This window comes from Oryza sativa, chromosome 12, assembly GCF_034140825.1.
Source record: "Oryza sativa Japonica Group chromosome 12, ASM3414082v1".
NCBI lineage: Eukaryota > Viridiplantae > Streptophyta > Magnoliopsida > Poales > Poaceae > Oryza > Oryza sativa.
In genome coordinates this window covers 3,239,426-3,262,921 of record NC_089046.1, presented here as the reverse complement: position 1 = coordinate 3,262,921, position 23,496 = coordinate 3,239,426, and the positions used below count along the sequence as shown (strand labels likewise).

The following is a 23,496-nucleotide window of genomic DNA, read 5'->3' as shown; positions in this document are numbered from 1 at the left end:
GGTAATTATTATTATTATCTAAAAATGAATAGTGGTAATTAAATGAGCTAGGCCAACTGGAAGGCCCAGTTCCAAGCAGGATCCAGCCAAGAAATCAGAGGACGCCCCTCTGCATGTTTATATCAAATCTGACGACTCTGTGCGCTCCATGTCATCCATCGTGCGGCCCACGTTTCCTATTCATCACCAGCTCATTCCAGCCTCCTCTGTTGATCTGCTCAAAAGAGACTCTCTTCTGTGTTTGCTGCTCCTTTTCCCTTCATCTAGGACCACTAATAATTCCTTGCTGGAGAAACAATCTTTTGATCTTTTGCTTGATTGGGGTCTCCTTCCTTTTATTAAAAGAAAGCTGAGAATCTTTGCAAACCGTATTTGTTAGCATTTTAATTCGACCCGTATATTGGTCAACATTGGTTGAATCTATCATAACCATTGCTGTGTGTGCCAGGCCAATTTGAAAACAGTTGCCCATTCTGGCCATTCATGGCCTCCACTATGACAATGGAAGTTGATCAAATTATTTGCCAAGTAGGAGATTCTTTGCTGGCCATGAGATGGCATAGCAAAGGTTCCCTTTTTCAATTATTTTGGTAGGATCAACACCCTTTAATTTTCCTCTCAAAAGAATAGTGTTTCAATTTAAAGAATCCAGCAAAACAGTTGGCCACCATGATGGATCCATTATATTTTTAGATGTGGCGTAAATAGCTGGTAAACTAAAAAAACACACAATGTACATTTTCATTTTAGAAATAAAGAGTGGTAAACTTATTATCATTTTGGGAAAAATTCTACGTAAAAATATAGGTCTTTTTTTAAAAAGAAAAATCCCAAACAAGTTTCTATACCAAAAAAAATAGAGAGAACGGATTAGAGCACACTGTAATGCAGCCAAATATATTGCTCTATTTCTACCCTTTTTTTATTTCAAAACAGAATCAAGAAAGTTGAAAAGAAAATATGTGCATATAAAAAGGAGACAAATCCAAGCAGAGCCCTAAGCTCTCCTGCCTAGTTCTTCTGCACCTCCTCCATCTCCATCTCGGTGGAGGTTTCAGGCAGGCAATCTCCCGGTAAGAACAACCAAAAATATTCTTGAATCTGTTTGTGCCTTTCTTTCTCAGATTCTTTGTGCTATATTTTGGCCATGTAAATGTAATATTTGACTGCAGTTCGAATCCAGTTCATAAGGCCAAATTATAATCTTCTTGCACTGCCATCTTTCCAAGGCTAATCAATTAAGCTGAAGCTTACATGCTGTGGTGTGTTCATACAGTTTGTTAGGACTTGATTACATAAAAAAACTAGAATATGTTAGGACTTGATTTATACCCTAGATGTATAGGATCAAGTTTAACATTTGTGATGACAAAAACATCCATTTTAATTCTTCAGTGATCATGACTGCATTGCCTTGTTACTACTAAATAAATAGATTGTCCATATTGTTCTTAATCAATCGATATAGTCTTACTGCATTGGAACTAATAGATCATGGTCCATTTTGTCCTGAATCAACAGATATATAATCTCTGAAGAATCAAATGGCTGACGGCGAGGACATCCAGCCCCTTGTCTGCGACAATGGCACCGGCATGGTCAAGGTCATCATCATCATCAACTCAATCCAATTAACCACCTCTCACAAATCACAACAACAACAACAAACCATACCTTATGTTCTTGCGTTCAAAAAATTCAGTAAACAACAACAACAGCAACGATAAACCATTGATAATAATAATCCAAAATTCAGGCCGGGTTCGCGGGCGACGACGCGCCGCGGGCGGTGTTCCCGAGCATCGTGGGTCGCCCCCGGCACACGGGGGTGATGGTGGGGATGGGGCAGAAGGACGCATACGTCGGGGACGAGGCGCAGTCGAAGCGGGGGATCCTGACGCTCAAGTACCCGATCGAGCACGGGATCGTGAGCAACTGGGACGACATGGAGAAGATCTGGCACCACACCTTCTACAACGAGCTCCGGGTGGCGCCCGAGGAGCACCCGGCGCTGCTCACCGAGGCGCCGCTCAACCCCAAGGCCAACCGGGAGAAGATGACCCAGATCATGTTCGAGAGCTTCAATGTCCCCGCCATGTATGTCGCCATCCAGGCCGTGCTCTCCCTCTACGCCAGTGGCCGCACCACAGGTAACGCAAATTTAAAATTTCATTTTCGAAATTTGATTTATTTCTTTTTTTTTTTTTGAGGGGGGTTGTCCTTAAATACTATCTTCGTCTAAAAATATAAGAATCTAGGATGGATTGGATATTGATATTTTCTAGTATAGGGAGTATGAAATATTCCATCCGGTTCTATATTATTATATTTTAGAACGGAGGGAGTAGATGACGTCCTAAAATACGTACAGTCAAACCTCAAAATTTTAAATTATTAATGTATGAAAAATATTACTAAATTTATTATTAAAAGCACTTTCGTTTAGTTATATTCTTTCTTAGTAGCTATTACAAATATTTAGTTACAAAGAGTAAAAGATAGTAGTAAGTGGTAACCATCCTGTTGCCGTTCATAAATTTCAAAATTTTGTCCTTCATATTAGTGAGATTTGAAAAAGAAAATAAAATTGTTCATCTTGTTTTAATTAGGCATCGTGCTGGACTCCGGCGACGGTGTGAGCCACACCGTGCCGATCTACGAAGGCTACGCCCTCCCGCACGCCATCCTCCGCCTCGACCTCGCCGGCCGCGACCTCACCGACGCCCTGATGAAGATCCTCACCGAGCGAGGCTACTCCTTCACCACCACCGCCGAGCGGGAGATCGTCAGGGACATCAAGGAGAAGCTCGCCTACGTCGCCCTCGACTACGAACAGGAGCTCAACGCCGCCGCCGCCGCCAAGAACAGCAGCTCGGTCGAGAAGAGCTACGAACTGCCCGATGGCCAGGTGATCACCATCGGGGCCGAGAGGTTCAGGTGCCCCGAGGTGCTGTTCCAACCGTCGCTCGTCGGCATGGAGGCGGCCGGGATCCACGAGACGACCTACAACTCGATCATGAAGTGCGATGTGGATATCAGGAAGGATCTGTACGGCAATGTCGTGCTGAGTGGTGGATCGACCATGTTCCCCGGGATCGCGGACCGGATGAGCAAGGAGATCACCGCGCTGGCGCCGAGCAGCATGAAGATCAAGGTGGTGGCGCCTCCGGAGAGGAAGTACAGTGTCTGGATTGGTGGATCCATCCTTGCCTCCCTTAGCACCTTCCAACAGGTAAAATTTTGATTACTACTCCCTCCGTTTCATACTATGAGTCGCTTTGACTTTTTTTCTAATCAAATTTATTTAAGTTTGACTAAGTTTATAGAAAAATTTAGTAACATCTACTAGGTCAAATTAGTTTAATTAAATATAACATTGGATATATTTTCACAATATGTTTGTTTTGTGTTGAAAATATTGTTATATTTTTCTATAAACTGGTCAAACTTTAAAAAGTTTGACTAGGAAAAATATCAAATCGACTTATAATATGAATTTTTCTCTCTTTTTGAAACTTGCCAATTCATTCAGGAAGAAGAGAAATGAAAGGCTACATGTTTTGGTTGCACAAATATGATTTTTTTTTCATGTTCTTGGTACTATTTTTTTTAAAAAAATGAATTAAAATGTTTCCGTGTTCTTGGTACTAATTAACAGCGCACTATGATGTTTATTGTGCAACAGATGTGGATCTCCAAGGCTGAATATGACGAATCAGGCCCAGCGATTGTCCACCGGAAGTGCTTCTAAGTTCTTGGTCTTATTTATTCTCAAGTTCTTGCCGGGTTTCCAATGAGATATATTGTTGAGTTTGTCTGTTTGAGCAGTGCTGAATCATACATGGCCATATTAGAGTTCCTGTTGATGCCAGGTTTGTTGCTAGTATTGAGGAATTTGAACTATCCACCACTATCTTTTGTAATAGTAATTGCGTCACCTGAGCCACATTATCATTCTTCTGTATATTCATAATTCATCTGCGTGAGTTGTAATTTACTGCATATATATAGAACATTTGTTTCATGATTTCGGATGTTTTTAAGTTCATTACTGAGCCTCCCAAATTGATGTTTCTATAGTACTGATTGCTGTTTTTGCCGGAAAACCATGTTCTTTGGTTGGAAAATATTCAATTATTATCTGCTCTGTCCTTTTGTTCAATTGCTGTCATGTGATCAATGCAAGAAATGTTGAAAATATCCTGCTGCTCTGGTTCATGTGGTAACTGAAAACAAACATGGCATGTTGATGCTACTGATTGATTGCAGAATGCATCAAGCCTTCCAGCCCAGGATAATGATGGTCCTGTGTGCTCCTGAACTTGGAGAAAGCTTGAGTTATGAGCAGGGGCCATTCCTGGCTGTAGTTTTTCATGTACAACCATTGATTGCTCCATGTGTCTGAATGATCTTTGGCCTTTGTGAGTTTGTGTTGCAACTTTAAAAGTTTGAGATGTGCATGCAGTTATGGACATCATCTCCTTATTTTGCTTTCCTTTTCTTTTCCAGTTACTGTAACAGTTTATTGTTTAATGTAGCTAGATGATTTACTTTTTTTTTTTTGAGAATTAGCTAGATGATTCACTTTGAGTCCTATTCCAGACCCTTTATTTTCTCCTTTTTGTGTGTGTGTGGAACTATGGATGGTAAATTCAAGTGACACTGGAGCATTGTTTTTCATGATTGTGGTGCTTATTTGCTTGCAACTGAACAACACAAAAACAAGTTGAAAACTGTTATTGAATATATAGGGAACAATTTGGCTGTCCATGTTTTGATCTCAAGATTGGTCTGGCACCCTGCTACCTTGCCCATTAGTATATAGGGTTAATATAGGAAGTTGATGGTTTTGTTGTTTGAAGGAACCGACTTTTTATTAAGAAACAAAGGGGTGAATAGCTAATATGGTCCCTGAAGTTTCGCTTCGGGCTCAGTTTAGTCCTTGAGGTTTCAAATCGTCCAAACAAGTCTTCCAAATTAATCATTTGGGTTAATATAGTTCTTGGACCAAAAAAAGTGCCACGTGAGCATGTCAAGTCATCACCGCATGCAGCAGTACGAATGAAATGACCATTCTACCCTTATATACCATATAAAAAAGAAAACAAATGTTTCACACATGTATGATCGTTTTAGAATTGTCACTTACGATTGCTGCAGCCCAACACTGATCGTATAAATTCCTTTGTTGGCCACCCTCTGCAACAATGTTGGGTCTAGGTTGGCCTGTTGTTTTTTTGTTTGCATCTTTTGTTTCTTTTCTATATGATATATAAGGGTAGAATGGTCATTTCATTTATACCGCTGCATGCGATGATGACTTGGCATGCTCACGTGGTCTTTTTTGTGGGTCCAAGGACTATATTAACCCAAATAATTAATTTGAAGGAATTATTTGGATAATTTGAAACCTCAAAGACTAAACTGAGCCCGAAGTGAAACTTCAGGGACCATATTAGCTATTTACCCGAAACAAAGGCACCGTTTTTGTAAGCTGTCCTATGCCTCTATCCTTGTCATGCCATTTTCGTTTCCTTAGGGTGTATTTAGTTCCACGCCAAAATTGGAAATTTGATTAAAATTAGAACGATGTGATGGAAAAGTTAGAAGTTTATGTGTGTAGAAAAATTCAATGTGATGTTTTTGGGTTCAAACTTGGGAACTAAACACGGCCTTAGTCTGGACTCTGAAAATAGGCAGAAGGTGGAAAATAGAAAGGAATTAAAGTGACTCCATTTTTTATCTTAATCGACTTGTTTTTATTCCAGTTACATGAAAGATATACATACACAACTACACTAGTACACCACACTAACATACTTGAGAATTATTATTTTTTGATTACACAAAAGACATATTTACACACACTACACACGCCCAAAAGAAGAAAAAACAAACAACAAATCTTTAGCCTTGGTATAATAAGTACACATGCGCATGTGTAATATTTTTAGGCATCGGGATTTAAACCTTAATAATCACGTCAACAGTGATTTTTTTCTAATTAGCTTAGCATTTTAATGGTAAAAAAATACTTTATCTCCTCACATCTATTACAATTTTTCGCATGAAAATTTTGATAATATACCCTCCTCTAGTATTGTTGCCTGAGAAAAATACTTTCTTTGTACCATCAAATCTACTAATACCTTCGTTTCATATTATAAATCGTTTTAATATTTTTTAAAGTCAATTCTTTCTAAGTTTATAGAAAAATATACAACATAAAAAACTATCAGAATATATTTAGTGTTAGATTTAATAAAACTAATTTGGTATCACAAATATTACTATATTTTTTATAAACTTGATAAAACTTTAAGAAGTTTAACTTAAAAAAAAAGTCATAGTGTGGAAATGGAGGGAGTATTTGTGTAGTATTCCTCTATAGTATATGTCATTTTCAAATGAAATGAAACGATCTGGTTGCCTTCTCCGGTTCTCCCCAAGCAAACACGGACTAGGGCCTGCGCCGCGGCGGCGGCGGCGGCGGCGCTGCTTTTCCCCGGCGCGCCCCGTCCCCGGCAGCGGCTCCTCCGGCGTGGTACCTCCCAAGCGCTTCCGATCCTCGACATGACACTGGCACCAACCGGTCTCCATGACGGCGACATCCAACGCCGCCGCCGGCGCGGCCACGCTGATGCCGCTGCTGATCCACCTCCTTCGCGGCGCCTCCGACCTCGCCTCCGTGTCCGCCACCCACGCCAAGCTCCTCAAGCTCGGGGCGGCCTCCTCGGTCGCCTCCTCCAACCACCTCCTCGCGGCGTACGGCCGCTGCGGCTGCACCGCCCTCGCGCGCCACCTGTTCGACGGAATGCGCGACCGGAACGTCGTCTCCTGGACGGCCCTCATGTCCGGGTACGCCAGCGCCGGCCGGCCCCGGGCGGCCGTCGCCCTCCTCCGCGCCATGGCACGCAGCGGCGTGCCACCCAACGCCTTCACCTTCTCTACAGCTGCCAGCTCGTGCGCGCGCCTGGCTGACGCCGGCCTTGGGCGGCAGGTGCATGCCCGCGCTGAGGTCGCGGGGTACGCGTGCGACAGCGTCGTTTCCACTGCGCTCGTCGACATGTACGGCAAGGCCGGCAGGGTCGGGGACGCCCGCGCTGTGTTCGACGCAATGCCCGTGACGGCGAGAAACGCGGTTTCCTGGGCCTCGATGCTGTCGGTGTATGCGCAGAACGCGCTCGGGCATGACGCTATCCAGCTCTTCGCCGAGCTCAGAACCAATGGCGAAGACATGGCGCCCAACCACTTCATGCTGTCAAGCGTGGTGAACGCGTGCGCGGGCGTCGGGCGGCTTGGCATCGGCAAGTGCATTCACGGCATGGTCCTCCACCATGGGCACGAAGACAATGACGTGGTTGCAGTGGCTCTGGTTGACATGTACTCCAAATGTGGCATCTACGAGTACTCAAAGAAGGTGTTCGACAGGATCAACCAGCCGTCGGTCATCCCCTACACCTCCATCATCGTGGCGACGGCGAAGTACGGCCTCGGCAGGTGCGCACTCGCTTTGTTCAGTGACATGGTTGGCCGAGGCGTGCAGCCAAACAGTGTCACACTGCTCGGCGTCCTGCACGCTTGCAGCCACTCAGGTCTGGTCGACACCGGCCTCCAGCTCCTCCGTTCAATGCGAAGCGAGTACGGCATTGATCCATGTGCCAGCCACTACACTTGTGCTGTCGACATGCTCGGTCGTGCAGGTCAGCTCGAGGCGGCATTCGAGCTGGCCGACGAAGCACAGGTCAATGGCAATGACGCCCTCATGCTGTGGAGCTCATTGCTGTCAGCTTGCCGGAACCACAAGCGCCTGGACCTAGCAACCATGGCTGGGCAGAAGGTATCAGAGTTCACCCAAGATGTGGCCGGCGCACTGGTGGTCATGTCGAACGCATACGCTTCAGCCGGTCAAGCCGACGACGCTGCTGCGGTGTGGTCGAACATGAGGCGGCGCGGCATTCGGAAGGATCCCGGGTGCAGCTGGATCGAGATAAAGGACATCTCCTACGTGTTCTACGCTGGCATGGTATCGCCTGCCGGCTCAAGGGCCGGTGAGGTGATGCTGCTGTTAGATGAATTGGAGGGCAAGATGAGGGAGAAGGGTTACAAGGGGAGAATTGGCAGTGCCAGAGTCCTTGATGCTGATGAAGAAGAGGATGGAAATCATCATCATCAGGAAGGCAGAGGTGTGATGGTTGGAGTGCACAGTGAGTTGCTGGCATTGGGGCTTGGATTGCTGGTGATCCCCAAGGGGATGGCCATTAGGGTGATGAAGAACCTGAGGATGTGCCGTGACTGCCATGAAGCGTTTAAGGTCATCAGTGCCATTGTGGAGAGGGAGTTCGTTGTCAGGGATCTCAACAGGTTCCACCACTTCAGGATGGGGTCATGTTCTTGCAATGACTACTGGTGATTCAATCAAAGGCTAGAATCAGTTACTCCCATCTTGCAATGATTACTGGTGATTCAATCAAAGGCTAGAATCAGTTACTCCCACAGTCCTAAAATATAAGAACCTAAAACCGGATGTGACATTTCCTAGTATAATGAATCTTAAGAGGCACTAAAAAATGTCTCATTCAATTCTAGGTTCTTCTATTTTGGGACGGATGGAGTAGTAGGAAGAAACCAGGTCATGTTCTTGCAATGACTACTGGTGATGCAATCAAAGGCTAAATCGGTTGGTAGTTGTGATCTTTTTGACATAAAAGGAAGACAGCCTTGACAGAATTTCTTTGTGTAGATGCAGAACTGAAGTGACTTCTTTCGTTGCGAGCCTGTAGGTAGGTACCAAAGGTCCACAGCATTGCTTGAAAATATAGACACAAACGAACATGGCCTGGGGTTGGAGTTGGCCCCAACTTTGTTGAAACTGGGTTTGTTTTATGATATGTCTTTGTGCTCTAGTAATAAATATTTGATATTTATGATAAAGTTTGATCAAACTCTTAAATTTTGATTATCAATAATTTCTCAAGTGATAGTTTTTAATAACATGTACATAGAGTACTATCATAAATATCATAAACTTATTTAGATTTTATCCATTTATTTTAATACAAAATTGATGGTAAAAGGTTAAAATAACTAATTGAATCCTAAGCGTCAAATATTTATGACCTAGTAGTAGATGGGGGAGATGGCACTGGAGTGGCCCTGTTTAGTTTCCAAGAACTTTTTCCCAAAAAAACATCACATCGAATCTTTGGACACATATATGAAGTATTAAATATAGATAAATTAAAAAACTAATTGCACAGATAAGGGGAAAATCGCAAGACGAATCTTTTGAGCCTAATTAGTCCATGATTAGTTATAAGTGCTACAGTAACCCGTATGTGCTAATGACGGATTAATTAGGCTCAAGAGATTCATCTCGCGGTTTCCAGGCGGGTTATAAAATTAGTTTTTTTATTTGTGTCCGAAAACCCCTTCCGACATCCGGTCAAACATCCGATGTGAAACCCAAAAATTTTCTTTTCGTGAACTAAACAGGCTCTTAGTATTTTCAGTAAATACTTTTCTTTGAGAAGAATAAAATAGATATGGAGCTTTCATGAGCTCATTCAAAGTGGGCCCAGCCAGCCAACAAAATGGGACTGGCTAGTGGGCAACTTGGCTAGTGGGCAGACAAGAACACATTTGCGCGGGCAGCCCAAAACCCTTGCCAAGACTGACGGTCACCCATGGCCCACACAGAACGGCCCCACCTGTCAGCCACCGTGAATACCGACACCACGATGAAAACGAACCACACGCTCATCGTCCCACTTGTTATTTTTAATCTCTTTTCGCAGAAAAAAAATCATTTTCCACCGTCTTGGCGTCCTCGTCTTCCTCTTCGCGGGCGAATCTGCCAGTATGGCGCATGCTATAGCCGCGAGTGCAGCGACGAATCTGAACGAAAATACAGGGGTGCTTCTTTCAAACGTGCTTTACGAATTATGATGAAAGCTTGCATATCATCTTAAATAGTTCTAAATAATTTTTAAAAAATAACAATATGGATTGATATGAAATATATCACTCCACAAACATACAATGCCAAATTTGACTTATACAAGTTGCTAAAAAATAACAAATTAAATTGAAAAAATAGATATCGTATATTCGCAGCTATATTTGTTATTTTTTTTACAATTTTTAAAAGTTGAATTTTAACTTGCATGTTTGTAGAGTGTTATATTTCATATTAATATATCCTATCAATTTTTTTTCAATTTCTCACGATGTAAGCCATAATACTACAAAGGCGCAGCCACAAATTCAATAACACAATTGTTGATAATTGTTGGATTACTTTGTGAGTAAAAACCACTCGCTTCCCTAATCCCGTGATTGTTCCATCAATTGAAGTAGGAAAAAAAACCGCAAAAACTAATAACTTAATAAGGAAGCCCTAACAGCCAATTAGTCCACTTAATCACCCATGGACCACGACATGTTGTCTTTGATTGCTCCTTCTTCCTTGCGACCTGGTTGTTCTGCACTTCTGCTCAAGGTTCACAATTCCGACGAAAACCGGTCGAATTCCATAAAATTTTGAGGTTTCGACGAGGCTAGAAAATAGAAGCCATCTGAGATTTTGATGAGTTTCATCCAAATTCAAATTTAAATTGATAAAAAAGGAAAAAATCAAACAAAATCTTATAAATAGTATAATATTCGTAGAACCTATTGGATATAAATTTTTGAAAAAAAATGTATTCTGTATATTTAATGAAATTTATAGTAGGAAATAAAAGAATAACGTATTAAAAAAAGGAAAACACTTTCAGTTACCTTTTCTAGTTACCGATTGAAATTTCGATGATTTCGCTCAGAATTTCGTCAAAGCTGACTGGTTTTCGCAAGCTTATCGGTAAACTCAAGGTATTTGTATTCAAATTTTGCTTTATGAAATTTGTTCGGAATCTATCAGCTTTCCACTAGATTTCGCGAAAACCGTCATTCCGCTAGAGCCCGAAACAGAAGCATCTCGGAATCATAAACCCTGCTTCTGCTACATGCTGCTCCTCTCCCGAAGCTGTGCAGCTGCTACTCTGCATGCAGGGCAGGGGTTCTGCCGGGATGGAGCTGGGGCTTTAGCACCAACAAGCCCTATTCATATTTTATAGAAGAAATATGGAAAAATGATTTGTTATCTATTTAATTATGAGAAAAATATTAGTCCCAATTAACATATATGTAGAAAATAAAAAACAATATCAAAGAATTACGTAAATATCTACTAATGTAGTCATCATATATCATGCAATGAGAAAAGAAGACCATAGTCGAATGTTTTATTATTGAGCAAAAATGATGGTATTATTTTTATTATCTTTTAGCTAAATCTATCTAACTATAATTAATCAGCTTGTGTTAATAGAAGTATGTATCGCCATGCATCAACATATCATGATATTATTAATTATAGCTAAGTACACTGGCCTAACCATACTTAGCATATCACGAGATTATCTGGTAATAGACAACTCATCTTTAATTGTGCTAGAGAAAAAAAAGTACTCCCTTCGTCCCATAAAAAACCAACCTAGTACTGGATGTGACACATTCTAGTACAACAAATCTAGATATGCATGTCTAGATTCGTTTTACTAGTATGTGTCACATCCAGTTCTAAATTCGTTTTTTAGAGGGAGTAAATTACAGTATTCTTAAAAATTCTTAAAAGTTTTCATATTATTATGTCATCCTTTAACCATTTTTTCACTTACACAATAGCTAACTTTACATTTCAATTTGGACCACCTTATTCTATCCATCTCCAAAGTCTCCGCACACTATCTCTCTCTCTCTCTCCGTTTCTTTTTCCCTCCGACAGTTGGATAACCGCTAGATCTAGCAAGAAGGAGTCCAGAACTAGCATCTTCGTTCTTTGTCGAGTTAGCTCCTGCCTCCCAGAGGCCCTGCAAGCCATACATCTCCAACCTCAAAGGCAATCATAAGTCCATAACAGTAGTGTGCATGATGATAGGAGAGGAGAAAAAGACATGTCAGTTACTAGAGGGTACAACTGCGCATGTAAAGGCAAAGAGGATGAACGATGGTGGCTCATGGAGAAAGAGGGGTGATGGCGGTGCGCGGAGTGGCATATAGTGGTTGCTGGTGGTCTGAGGAATTTTTTATCGACACAATTGCTAACTGAGTTTGTTAATTTTTCTCTAAGTATTTGATGATAGATATATGGGCCATCAGTTACTATAAAGAAATACTATTAGAGTAAATTTCACAGAACCACAGGTATTTTACACAATTTATCACAAAACTACAGATTTAAAAGCTTGTTTCACAAAACTACAGATTTAGTGTCTCCGTTTATCACAAAATTACAGATTTAAGAAAACTATAGATTTAGTGTATTTGTTTATCACAGAACTATTTAGTATCTTCATTTATTTCAAAACTATAGGTTTAGTGTATTCAAAACCTATAGTTTTGTGATAAATAAAGATATTAAATGTGTCTTAAATCTGTAGTTTGTGATAAACGAAAATATTAAATCTGTACTTTTATAAAACAAGTTCTTAAATCTATCATTTCACGATATATCGTGTAAGTACATGCAGTTTTATGGAATTTACTCGTACTATTAGCGAGTAGTTTTAAAATAGTAAAAATACTGTGATACAGCCATAAAGGTGGAGGAGTAGTCGAGTATCGCGTAAAAGAAACAGAAATCTCCCGTCTCGTTGTCTCCTCCGCTCCTTGCGCCGCCGCCAAGAGGAGTCGCGGCTGAACAGGGGAGGGGCGGCGATCGAGCAGAGCAGGGGAGGGAATCCTGGTGAGCATCCACATCCTCTTTCTGATTCATCTCTATCTCCCATCCCACCGGGACGTGGAATTTGCTTGCGTTCGTTAACTTCTCTTCTAGATCTGGAAGAAGCTCTTCTCCTTAATTTGAGAGCCTTAAACCTCTTTTAATACAAGTAGTAACAGTTTGTTTGTTCTCCCAAAAGTTTTTTTTTTTTTTTTGGGGGGGGGGGGGGTTAAAATGAACCCCATGTCCCAAGTTGGATCCGGCCCTGTTGATTCCTTTTCTGTGGAATACATGGATATTTTTTTTTCCTAATTTTCACTTTGAATAAATCTTTGAAGCATGGTACTCATTATATCAGCAGTTTTAGTTATTACATCTCATTAATTTTTGATATTATTATAGATTTCTCAATCATGTATTTTGCTTTAGGTGTTCAACAATTCTCCTGAATTGCTTTCGCAGGTGATGTAACAAAAGTGGTCACCAGTGCCTGCGCAAAATCTCGTCTGTTTGTATATGGTATTAATAAGCAGCTTCAGTGCCTGGCTGATCCTTGGGGTGAATGGAAGGCAACAACCTACCCTCTGGAAGCTTGATGCGTTCTAACTCTGGGCAAATGCATGCTCCAAATCCTGGAAAGCAGGGCTTTGACCATACTCAGATGCCTGGCAATTTATCGATGCATGTAAACCAGTCTACAGATTCTGATCACTTGTCAGAATTTCAATTCGGAGAGCTTGGAAAGGTTGACCACCACCACCACCATCACCATCGTCAACACGCCAAGAACGGCATGAGTGATGATGAGGAACATGGTGTCAACGAGGATGCCACTGATAGCCAGAGCGGCAAGGGAAAGAAGGGCGCTGCATGGCAGCGGATGAAGTGGACTGATTCAATGGTCAAGCTTTTAATTACTGCAGTATCTTACACTGGGGAGGATCCAGGAGCTGATTCAGGAGCTGGGAAGAGAAACTCTGCAATAATGCAGAAAAAGGGCAAGTGGAAGGCAATATCAAAGGTCATGGGTGAGCGAGGCTGCAGTGTATCACCGCAGCAATGTGAAGATAAATTCAATGATCTCAATAAGAGATACAAAAGACTTACAGATATCCTTGGCCGGGGTACAGCTTGCAAGATTGTGGAGAATCATGCTCTGCTGGATTGCATGAGTAATCTGTCTGACAAGATGAAAGATGATGCGAGGAAGATACTGAGTTCAAAGCACTTGTTCTACGAGGAGATGTGCTCCTACCATAATAACAATCGAGTGAGTTTGCCTGAAGATCCTGCCCTTCAGCGTTCACTGCAGCTTGCCCTTAGATGTAAAGATGAGCATGATCTGAGGAGGGGAACAAGCGGAGATGCCGATGAAGATGATCAAAGTGTAGACTCTGATTCCGAGGAGGAGAATGATGAGGAAAATTACACATTACAAGGTGATAAGAGTGCCCTGCCCATGCATAAAAGATTGAGGCTTATGACAGATCAGGAGGATGTGGGTTTTGGCAACTCTTCCAGCTCACATGGATGTAGCAGGAGGTCTGATTCCCATGGCATATCACTGGATATCAACAAAGCATTTCCTGATGGAACCAACTTGGCTTTGGCGCAAAAGGATTTGGCTACACAATCTGCAGATCTTGAGGAACAAAGGTTGCAGATTGAAGTCCAGGCAGTCTATCTTGCAAAACAACGGCTCAAATGGGAGCGCTTCAGTAAAAATAAGGATAGAGAACTGGAACAGATGAGGTTAGAGAATGAAAAAATGAGGCTTGAGAATAAGCGCTTGGAGCTGGAGGTAAGGCACAAAGAGTTAGAGCTTGAACTCAAGCAAAAAGGCAGTGGCAATCATGCATGACATATTTTTAACCAATCAAGGCTGACTTGTAAGATGGTAAGCCAACTCCCCAGCATCATTACCCTTAAAAACCTAAATTTTCATTTTGAGGAACCCTTTTTGCCTATCAAGTTTTTGGTATTACTGTGCAGAAAGGCGCTAGTACCATCTTAGCACTGTATTTCATCTTTACAGCTTAATGTTCTATATGTGATAACATCAATAAATATTTTGGGAGCCATGAATTCTTGAGATACTTGAGCTAAAAAAGAATATAAGTTGCCTGTATCATCAATTAATGACATTGTATGAGGGGTGACCATTCCAATTAATGTACATGGTATATTTATGTTTTTTTACTGGATCACTGTGACTATTGATATGGTTGTTTCACATAGTGCCGACATCATTCATTTAGTTTCACATTAATTCCTTTTCCATAATAAAATTCTACCAGTTTCTACTTGTAAATTTTATGCCTATTATCTTATGTCACTAGTTAACTCATAATAGTCCAAGTTGTTAAATGCGCTAAAGTGCACATTTGCATCTGTTCAATTTATATCGGACTTTCAGCAGAACTTACTTTAACATGCCTTTTGTTCTAGGCATATTTACCAACCTTTATAGAGTCTTGTTTTTGTTTAATAAATTTGGAAAGGGTGCATCCTGGTTGTCTATATGCCACTGAAAAGTTCACCTCATCCTATTGGTGTCTCGCTCACATGTCAGCAGTGGGCCAATGCTGGAGTGTGAGGCAACAGCCGACAGGGAGAGGGGACTGATTAGGCAAGCATATATCTGTCCGTCTGTGTAAGTGGAGTGCGCATTGAGTTGCTGAGCATGCGCATATTCTTATATGGAAAACCTTATTACATGTTACGAAATATGTTGTTCTGGGATAACTTTCTCAGTAGATCAAATATGTTGTTACAAAATATGGAAACACTATGAGAATAGTGCATATAAGATTGATCAAGAGCAACCCAACAAACAACTTATTTCTTTTTTGTCATTCCGCAATCATTTATTGGAACACTTTAGTGCCTCTAAAGCTGGAGAATGTGTCATAGATAAAACATATGATAGAGCACCTTATCTTGTCTGTTTTATCCATCCTTCACTATGGCTTGTGAGTTATGAGGTAGGAAAAACAATTGCAGACCAAAATTCGTGTAGGAATGTCATCTTTATAGGCTTATAACGCAGTGGCATTCAGAAGTTATAGGGAGTGAACATTCATCCTGATGAAGTTACTAGTTCCGTAGTACGGAGTACATAACTACTGGACTACATGGTGGTTTGTGCAAAAGCAAAACAAGAGCTTTCTAGCTTCTGAAGCAATTGCAAAAATTATGTAGATTTGTTCTATATACACAGTCATATTGGGGTTGGAGACATAAATAAATTGTTATTACCATTGGTTTACCTTGGTTATGAGTTATGTTCTCAAAATGCATTGTTGTAGCTTTACGTCCTTATATTTTTAGTGGTTTTATCAAATGACTTACTTCCACAATCAGAGTAAGTGAAAACAAAAATGCTATATACGGATACTTTCTATGCTATGGTGCCTTCCCATGCAGGGTTGGCTCACTTGTTAATTACGATAAAGTTGTATTCTTGACTGATTATGGATTCTGTCAAGTTGTGTCTCATGAATTTGCTTCTTCTTTTGGTTATTTCAGGTCGCTGATGGCTTCTGTTGTTCGAGTAGACTGACGCAAGAAGGTTAAGGTTCAGCATACTTTTTTTGTTCTGCTTTTTTTCCCTACATTATTTGTGCTAGTGAGCTTGATTTGTACCATAACTCTTATTCTTCAGTGAGCTTGCTAACCACACATACTCAGAAGATCATGTTATATGCTGTTAATGTTGTCAATTGTCATCATTGTCGACCTACTGTTTATGTATAATGACAATGTCTGATTGCATCCATAATCTGAGGTGACATTTTCTTCAGCGTTCTCTCCAGCTTTTCCTGACCCGATTCTTTTTCAAAGTGGAGGATTCTTTAAAGGAGGTAAAGCTTGCAAAGTTCACTGCTCAGTGTGGTTATTTACATTGTTTCTGAAGAACAGTTGCTGCTTGAAATTTGAAGTTGATTGTCTTCTTTAAGCTAGGGACCTTTTCTATCTGCTTCATGGCATTGTACCAGTCCTCTGCAAGCAGGTTTTTTGTTCTCAGAAGGGAAAAAAGAAAATCAAAATCAGGTGTGTAGTAGATATATAGAAGTACGAGAAAATACATATAAAGGTTCGAATCTTTTAATTCCATTGTCGATTGGAATAATTTTGTTGGACATTAGTGGAGGAGGGTCTGTTTATTTGAGCTGTGAAGCTTTTGGCTTCAGCACCAGTAATTGAAAACATAAAAGTATTACCGTAAAATAATTTTTTGGTAAATTTTATGTAAATTAACCCGGGTATTATGGTTCTTACTGCGTAGAACCACAGTATCGCGTGCCTGGGCTTAAGGCAATACCCTAAATTTACCTTCGAAGTATACTTTATTATCCGCACTGCTCACGTGGTGGCTATCACGCCGTAATTCAAAAAACTACGGATAATTCACTTATACCTAATTACCCTACTTTGTGTCTTTTTCTCCAACTATGTGTTTACGTATATTCGTTAGGATTTAAATTTGAGGCCTCTAACTCTAGTATCATATATTCATACGCAATCAGCTAGTCCAACCCAAAAAAACAACTTAATTTGACAAGGAGATATGGACAAATTCCAAGAGGTCGATCGATCGCCTGAGTAAACACATGGGTTAAAACCCAAATTTGCCGGACAATTAACTAGAATCAAAATCACTTGAAAACCATACAAATTTAAGACATTGACTTTATAATCACATGTATATGCTATTCCCTCCATCCTAAAATATAACGGATTTTGAATAAATAAGACACATCTTATCTATCTAGATTTGTAATTCTAAGATGTGTCTTATCCATCAAATTCCTTATGTTTTAAGACGAATGTAGTATTATCTAGCTAAATATGGAAGCCCGAGTCGAGTCGATAAGCACACAAATGGATAGAATTCGCCGAACAATTAAACAAAGATCACTTGAAAAAGCACACAAATCTACTACCAAAACACAACATAAAACAGAACAGAACAAACCAAAATGAATTACCACTAGTAATAATAATAACTGATAAGTCTATTCTTCATAAAAAACAAATTCAATTTTTTTTGTTCTGCTCCCACGTGAAGTCGCGTCCCCCCAACACTTGTCCAGCCACCACCACTTGTTCTTTCCTTCCCCTCCTCTTCCTCCTCCTCCTCCGATCCCCATGCCTCCTCCGCCTCCGCCTCCCTCCCCCGCCGGCCACCGCTAGCTGCCGCCGGCGCCACCCCCGAGGTTCGTCTCCCCCGGATCCGTGCTCCTCCTCCCCCTCCGAATCTCCCCGCCCCATTTCACCCACCTGATTTTCTTTACAGCGGTTGCGCCTAGGGTTCTTGATTTTGAGCTTCGGAGCGAGGCGAGGCGGAGATGTCGTTCCGCAGCATTGTCCGCGACGTGCGCGACGGGTTCGGGAGCCTGTCCAGGCGAGGGTTCGAGGTGAGGCTGGTGGGGCACCGGAGGGGGAGGTCTCACAGCGCGGTGCACGAGCTGCGTGACGGCCACGCGGCCGCCGCCGCCGCCGACGTGGTCCAGAGCAGCTGCTGGGCTAACCTGCCGCCGGAGTTGCTCCGGGACGTGATCGAGCGGCTGGAGGCCAGCGAGGCGGCGTGGCCGTCCAGGAAGAACGTCGTCGCGTGCGCCGCCGTATGCCGGACATGGAGGGACATGTGTAGAGAGATCGTCAAGAACCCCGAGTTTTGCGGGAAGATCACTTTTCCTGTTTCCCTCAAGCAGGTGATGATGATGCTCTCTTGCTTAGTCTTGTATTTCCGCGCTTCGATTTCAGATTTGTTTAACTAACATACATCTTTGATGGTTGTCGTATACACGGCTTAATATGCTCATTTATAGTATGCGAAATGAAATTCTGATATAGAAATATTTGATATGTTCATTAATATGCTTTTCTTGACCATGTTTTGTTTTTCAGCCTGGGCCCCGGAATGGAGCCATCCAGTGCTTCATTAAAAGGGATAAATCTACCCAAACTTACAACCTATATCTATGTCTTAGCTCAGGTAAGCCTTTATCCTAGTATTGTGTTTGTTTTTGTACTCGCTACATGGCATGATTATTTGGGGGAAATTGGTTCTACGACACTGAAAGATCCTGTTGTGAGTAATTTGCTATCTAATGATCTCTATACACTTTAATATCATCGAGTTAGGCCGTTCACTTTTATACCATTCCATCTGAATTTAATAGGTTGCCATTAAAACGGACTCATTTGTCCTCTAGCAACGACATAAGTGCCACATGACACACTCGCACTAAACCCTTTCATTTGGCTTTGTCTTCCTTGCGCCGAAACTACAGCGCCAGCCCCCGTGATGGCCGCCCTTTCCATTGCGCTCTCTTCTCCTCTTGATACAGCGCGCTTCTCCTCTGAATCCTTTCTATGCCTCCTTTTTTTCTCTAAATCGAGGCCTCATCAACTTAGACATTTTTGCTGCTCAACTGTCATGGCTTCAAGGCTGCATCACGAAAGGATCTGAGAAGTGAGAACTATCATGCCATGGTCGTTGTGTGCTGCAATTCAGGCTGATTTGGATTTTCGTTTGGCTTTGTCTTCCATGCGCCGAAACTACAGTGCCAGCCCCCGTGATGGCCGCCCTTTCCATTGCGCTCTCTTCTCCTCTTGATACAGCATGCTTCTCCTCTGAATCCTTTCTATGCCTTCCTTTTTTCTCTAAATTGAGGTCTCATCAACATAGATATTTTCGCTGCTCAACTGTCATGGCTTCAAGGCTGCATCACGAAAGGATCTGAGAAGCGAGAACTATCATGCCATGGTCGTTGTGTGCTGCAATTCAGGCTGATTTGGATTTTCGTTTGGCTTTGTCTTCCATGCGCCGAAACTACAGTGCCAGCCTCCGTGATGGCCGCCCTTTCCATTGCGCTCTCTTCTCCTCTTGATACAGCATGCTTCTCCTCTGAATCCTTTCTATGCCTTCCTTTTTTCTCTAAATTGAGGCCTCATCAACATAGATATTTTCGCTGCTCAACTGTCATGGCTTCAAGGCTGCATCACGAAAGGATCTGAGAAGTGAGAACTATCATGCCATGGTCGTTGTGAGCTGCAATTCAGGCTGATTTGGATTTTAATTTGGCTGGCAATTGGTGCTTGTAAATTTCTGAAATCAGAAGAGCCCGCACATAGCATCCCTGAGTTATTTGGGCCTGCTTGATGATTGCCGTTTGCCAACGAGATGGGAATCGTGTTGATTGAAGCTGTAGCTGATATGCATTTCAGCACATTTCGTTAGTCATTTCAAATTTGTCACCGGTGAGCATGTTGGCCTGCTTGCACCAGGCATGGACAGTTGCTGCCTTCTTGAATGGTGCAGCGCTAGCATCGTGGCAGAGCAGTCGTGACCATAGTTATTGAGACCGGACCGGTCATTAAACCGGCGATGCCCTCGGTTCAATGGTTTGTTGGTTCAACCGGTTGAACCACTGGTTTGAAGCGGTTCAATCTAATGTAAATATATAGTTTATTCCTTCAAAACACAAGGTGTATCATAGCCCGGTGGTTGGTTGGTTCAGTTCCATGCATGAGGTACTGGGATCGAATCCCACCTGTGCCCCTTTTTCTCACATTTTTCCCTCTCCAGCTGCCGAGGTGACCGCGCGCAATGCAGACCGGGCGGTTGAAATCCGGTTTTCTTGGCGGTTTTTCTACAAAACCGGGCGGCCCAACCGGTTTATACTGGGCCGATTGCACAGCCGGTCTTTTAGTTGGACCAGACCGGCGGAGGCTCCGGTTCCGGTTTTTTCCGGTCCAACTGCTGGTCCGGTCCGGTTCCAATAACTAGGGTCGTGACAGCCTGATAGGAGCTCGTGCTGATGCACATCCTGCAACCCGACGCTGCAGCTGTGCAACGTCTTGAGGTGCTTCCTCATCAGTTTCACCAGGTCCTCCATGCCACCCACCACTGTGGCCCTGACAGCAACGTGAATGGCTGTGACTTGCATTCCAAAACCTTGCAAATCCAAATCAACAAGATACACACTAGAGCTTGAGAATATGGGTGGCACAGCAGGCGGCACTGCAGCGGTGCTGGTGACAATCTGGTTCAAGAAGCTCAAGACGTATGTCTAATGGGCATAAGTGTAAGTTTTGAGTGCAAAAAAGGGGGAAAATCCGGTAAACACTAATGGAAGGGGATGCAATGGTTAAAAACTGAACGACGTAATCTTTCGATAATATTAAAGTGTACCAAGATCTTTCAATGGTAAATTTCTATGAATGGGATCTTTGGATGTCATAGGACCAATTTTCCCTTATTATTTAGACTGCATCACAGCTAGCACTTCCTGTGAGGGGCTTGTATGAGTATCTATTGTTTATATAAGCAAGAATGCATGATACCTTGCATAAACAACAACCAGAGATTAATGTATAGCTTGCATATGTGGCATAATCATTTACGCTCCATCACCGCTAGCATTCCCTGTGAGGGACTTGTATGTGGTATCTATTCTTTATATAAGCAACAATATATTATACATGACAGTATTTCTCCTTGCATAAATATCAACCAAAAGTTAATGTATGATTTGCACTGTTAGCCAGTATGTATGAGTTATTGAGGCATATAAGTTATGTATGACCGTACAGCTTGTTTGGTATTAGTTTAATTATTGCATACTGATCTTGCTTAATTATTGCAATTCCCACGCGTGCTAATCATTTGTGCATATGGATATTCATACCATACCACCTCCTTTGTTACCCCCCCCCCCCTTTTGCAGCTATTTCGTCCTGTTGTGAGCTAATTTCTTACTGCATATATCCCTCCCACCAGCATACTTTTTTAGTTTCTGTTATATTTGCTGACTTCACATGTTGTAACACATCTCATGTAGCTGTGCTCGTTGAAAGTGGCAAGTTCCTTTTATCGGCGAAAAGATACTCCCGTGCAACCTGTACAGAATATACAATATTTATGAGTGCTGACAATACATCTAGGTCAAGCAACATGTACATTGGAAAATTGAGGTAATAACCCAAAATAATGGCAACTTTGTTTAGAGAAGGTACATCGTCTAAGTGTTTTAATGGTATAATCTGATATATTTACTGTGTTGGACTTTTAGGTCAAATCTTCTCGGAACAAAGTTTGTAATATATGATACCCAACCTCCATGCAACACAGCCAATGTTTCACAGTCAGGGAAAACAAGCCGTAGGTTCTACTCCAGGAAGGTGTCGCCAAAGAACCCTTCCAGCACCTACAGCATAGCTCAAGTTTCATATGAACTGAATGTCTTGGGGACTCGGGGTCCTAGGCGGATGAACTGTGTGATGCACTCAATCCCTGCCTCATCGCTTGAGGCTGGTGGCACTGTCCCATGCCAGCCAGACAGTGTGCTTGCACGCTCTCTTGATGAGTCATTTGGCAGCATCTCCTTTTCCAAGTCATCCATTATGGACCGCTCTATCCGTTTCAGCAGTAGCAGATATTCTGACATCTCAGTAGGTGGCCCCATGGTCGGAGGCCAGGCATTGGGTGACAGTGATGAGTCCAAGGAGAGGCCATTGATTCTCCGTAACAAGGCCCCAAGATGGCACGAGCAGTTGCAGTGCTGGTGCCTCAACTTCAAGGGCAGGGTAACCGTCGCGTCTGTGAAGAACTTCCAGCTTGTTGCTGCAACACAGCCTGCTGCTGGAGCCCCGACGCCATCGCAACCTGCCCCGCCGCCTCCACCTGATCATGACAAGGTCATACTACAATTTGGTAAGGTTGCGAAGGATATGTTCACAATGGACTATCGTTACCCCCTTTCGGCCTTCCAGGCCTTTGCAATCTGCTTGAGTAGTTTCGACACCAAGCTGGCCTGCGAATGAAATCATCGGTGCGAAAGCATGGTTATCGATTATTGTAACAAATTGGGCCCCCTCCAAATTTAGCTGGGGGCTCTATCCTGTTGTTTGCTATTTATGCCCTATTAACTTGTAGTCATTAGAAAACCAATGTTTTTTTTCTAGACATGTTCCCTGATTTGTAGATGCTGTTGTGTTGTATCTGTATCCCTACATTCTCCTTTTCTTTTGTTTTTTTTAACAGGTTGCTCTGTAGAAGCATATTTGCTCTGCCTGTAACTGTAATAATTAGCTGACTGAATTGTTATGTTCATGCTTGGCTTGTGCCTAGAGTTTCAAATCTTGAGTTGTATCAAAATTTCGTAATGGCTGCCTGTTGTGGGAGATGTGCAATGTATTTTTGATGAACTTTGTTGAGTTGCAATAAAGCAACAATCAGTTCCATGTGCTTCCAAGCCATTTCTCCATCCGTTGTATTCTATCATGGAATATCCGTTTGTCATTTGATGAATGTTTAATCGGTACTAGTTTTAGCCGAAACTCTCTTGAAGCTAAAGATGAGCAATGGAAGAAAAACAAACCTAAATTATTCCTAAAATTAAGCTGTGAAATTCAAAATTGTCCTAAAGACATACTCCCTCCATCCCATAATATAAGGGATTTTGACTTTTTGCTTGCACTGTTTGACCACTCGATTTATTCAAAAAATTTGTGCAAATATAAAAAACGAAAAGTTGTGCTCAAAGTACTTTAGATAATAAAGTAAGTCACAAATAAAATAAATAATAATTCTAATTTTTTTAATAAGATAAATCGTCAAACAGTACAAGTAAAAAGTCAAAATCTCTTATATTATGAGACGGAGGGAGTAGTAAGCAGCTAACGGCTGCTAAAAGTTAAAAAGAAGTTTGACAGTGAGTTTT

General features: G+C 42.0%; 4 protein-coding genes across 5 annotated transcripts; all 4 read left to right on the top strand.

Moving 5' to 3' along the window:
* The first annotated feature begins 942 nt into the window (after positions 1–942).
* Positions 943–4,048, top strand: LOC4351585 (actin-7). Its single transcript, XM_015763090.3, has 5 exons — positions 943–1,073; positions 1,522–1,604; positions 1,757–2,150; positions 2,610–3,232; positions 3,686–4,048. Exons 2-5 carry the CDS (start codon positions 1,545–1,547, stop codon positions 3,749–3,751), a joined length of 1,143 nt encoding a protein of 380 aa, XP_015618576.1. The 5' UTR covers positions 943–1,073; positions 1,522–1,544; the 3' UTR covers positions 3,752–4,048.
* A 2,376-nt stretch (positions 4,049–6,424) lies between these two features.
* Positions 6,425–8,934, top strand: LOC4351584 (pentatricopeptide repeat-containing protein At4g15720). Its single transcript, XM_015763159.3, has one exon. It carries the CDS (start codon positions 6,599–6,601, stop codon positions 8,411–8,413), a length of 1,815 nt encoding a protein of 604 aa, XP_015618645.1. The 5' UTR covers positions 6,425–6,598; the 3' UTR covers positions 8,414–8,934.
* Positions 8,935–12,667: 3,733 nt separating this feature from the next.
* Positions 12,668–16,565, top strand: LOC4351583 (trihelix transcription factor GT-3a). 2 transcript variants are annotated; one of them, XM_015764437.3, is made up of 3 exons: positions 12,668–12,787; positions 13,226–14,660; positions 16,292–16,565. In XM_015764437.3, exon 2 carries the CDS (start codon positions 13,326–13,328, stop codon positions 14,622–14,624), a length of 1,299 nt encoding a protein of 432 aa, XP_015619923.1. In that variant the 5' UTR covers positions 12,668–12,787; positions 13,226–13,325; the 3' UTR covers positions 14,625–14,660; positions 16,292–16,565. The 2 variants fall into 2 exon arrangements, with proteins under 2 accessions (XP_015619923.1, XP_066162345.1); XM_066306248.1 differs by having other exon boundaries at positions 13,193–14,660.
* A 1,303-nt stretch (positions 16,566–17,868) lies between these two features.
* Positions 17,869–23,023, top strand: LOC4351582 (tubby-like F-box protein 14). Its single transcript, NM_001423336.1, has 5 exons — positions 17,869–17,982; positions 18,063–18,480; positions 18,677–18,764; positions 21,616–21,748; positions 21,847–23,023. The coding sequence occupies exons 2-5, from the start codon at positions 18,115–18,117 to the stop codon at positions 22,595–22,597; spliced, it is 1,338 nt and encodes a 445-aa protein (NP_001410265.1). The 5' UTR covers positions 17,869–17,982; positions 18,063–18,114; the 3' UTR covers positions 22,598–23,023.
* The last annotated feature ends 473 nt before the right edge of the window (positions 23,024–23,496 follow it).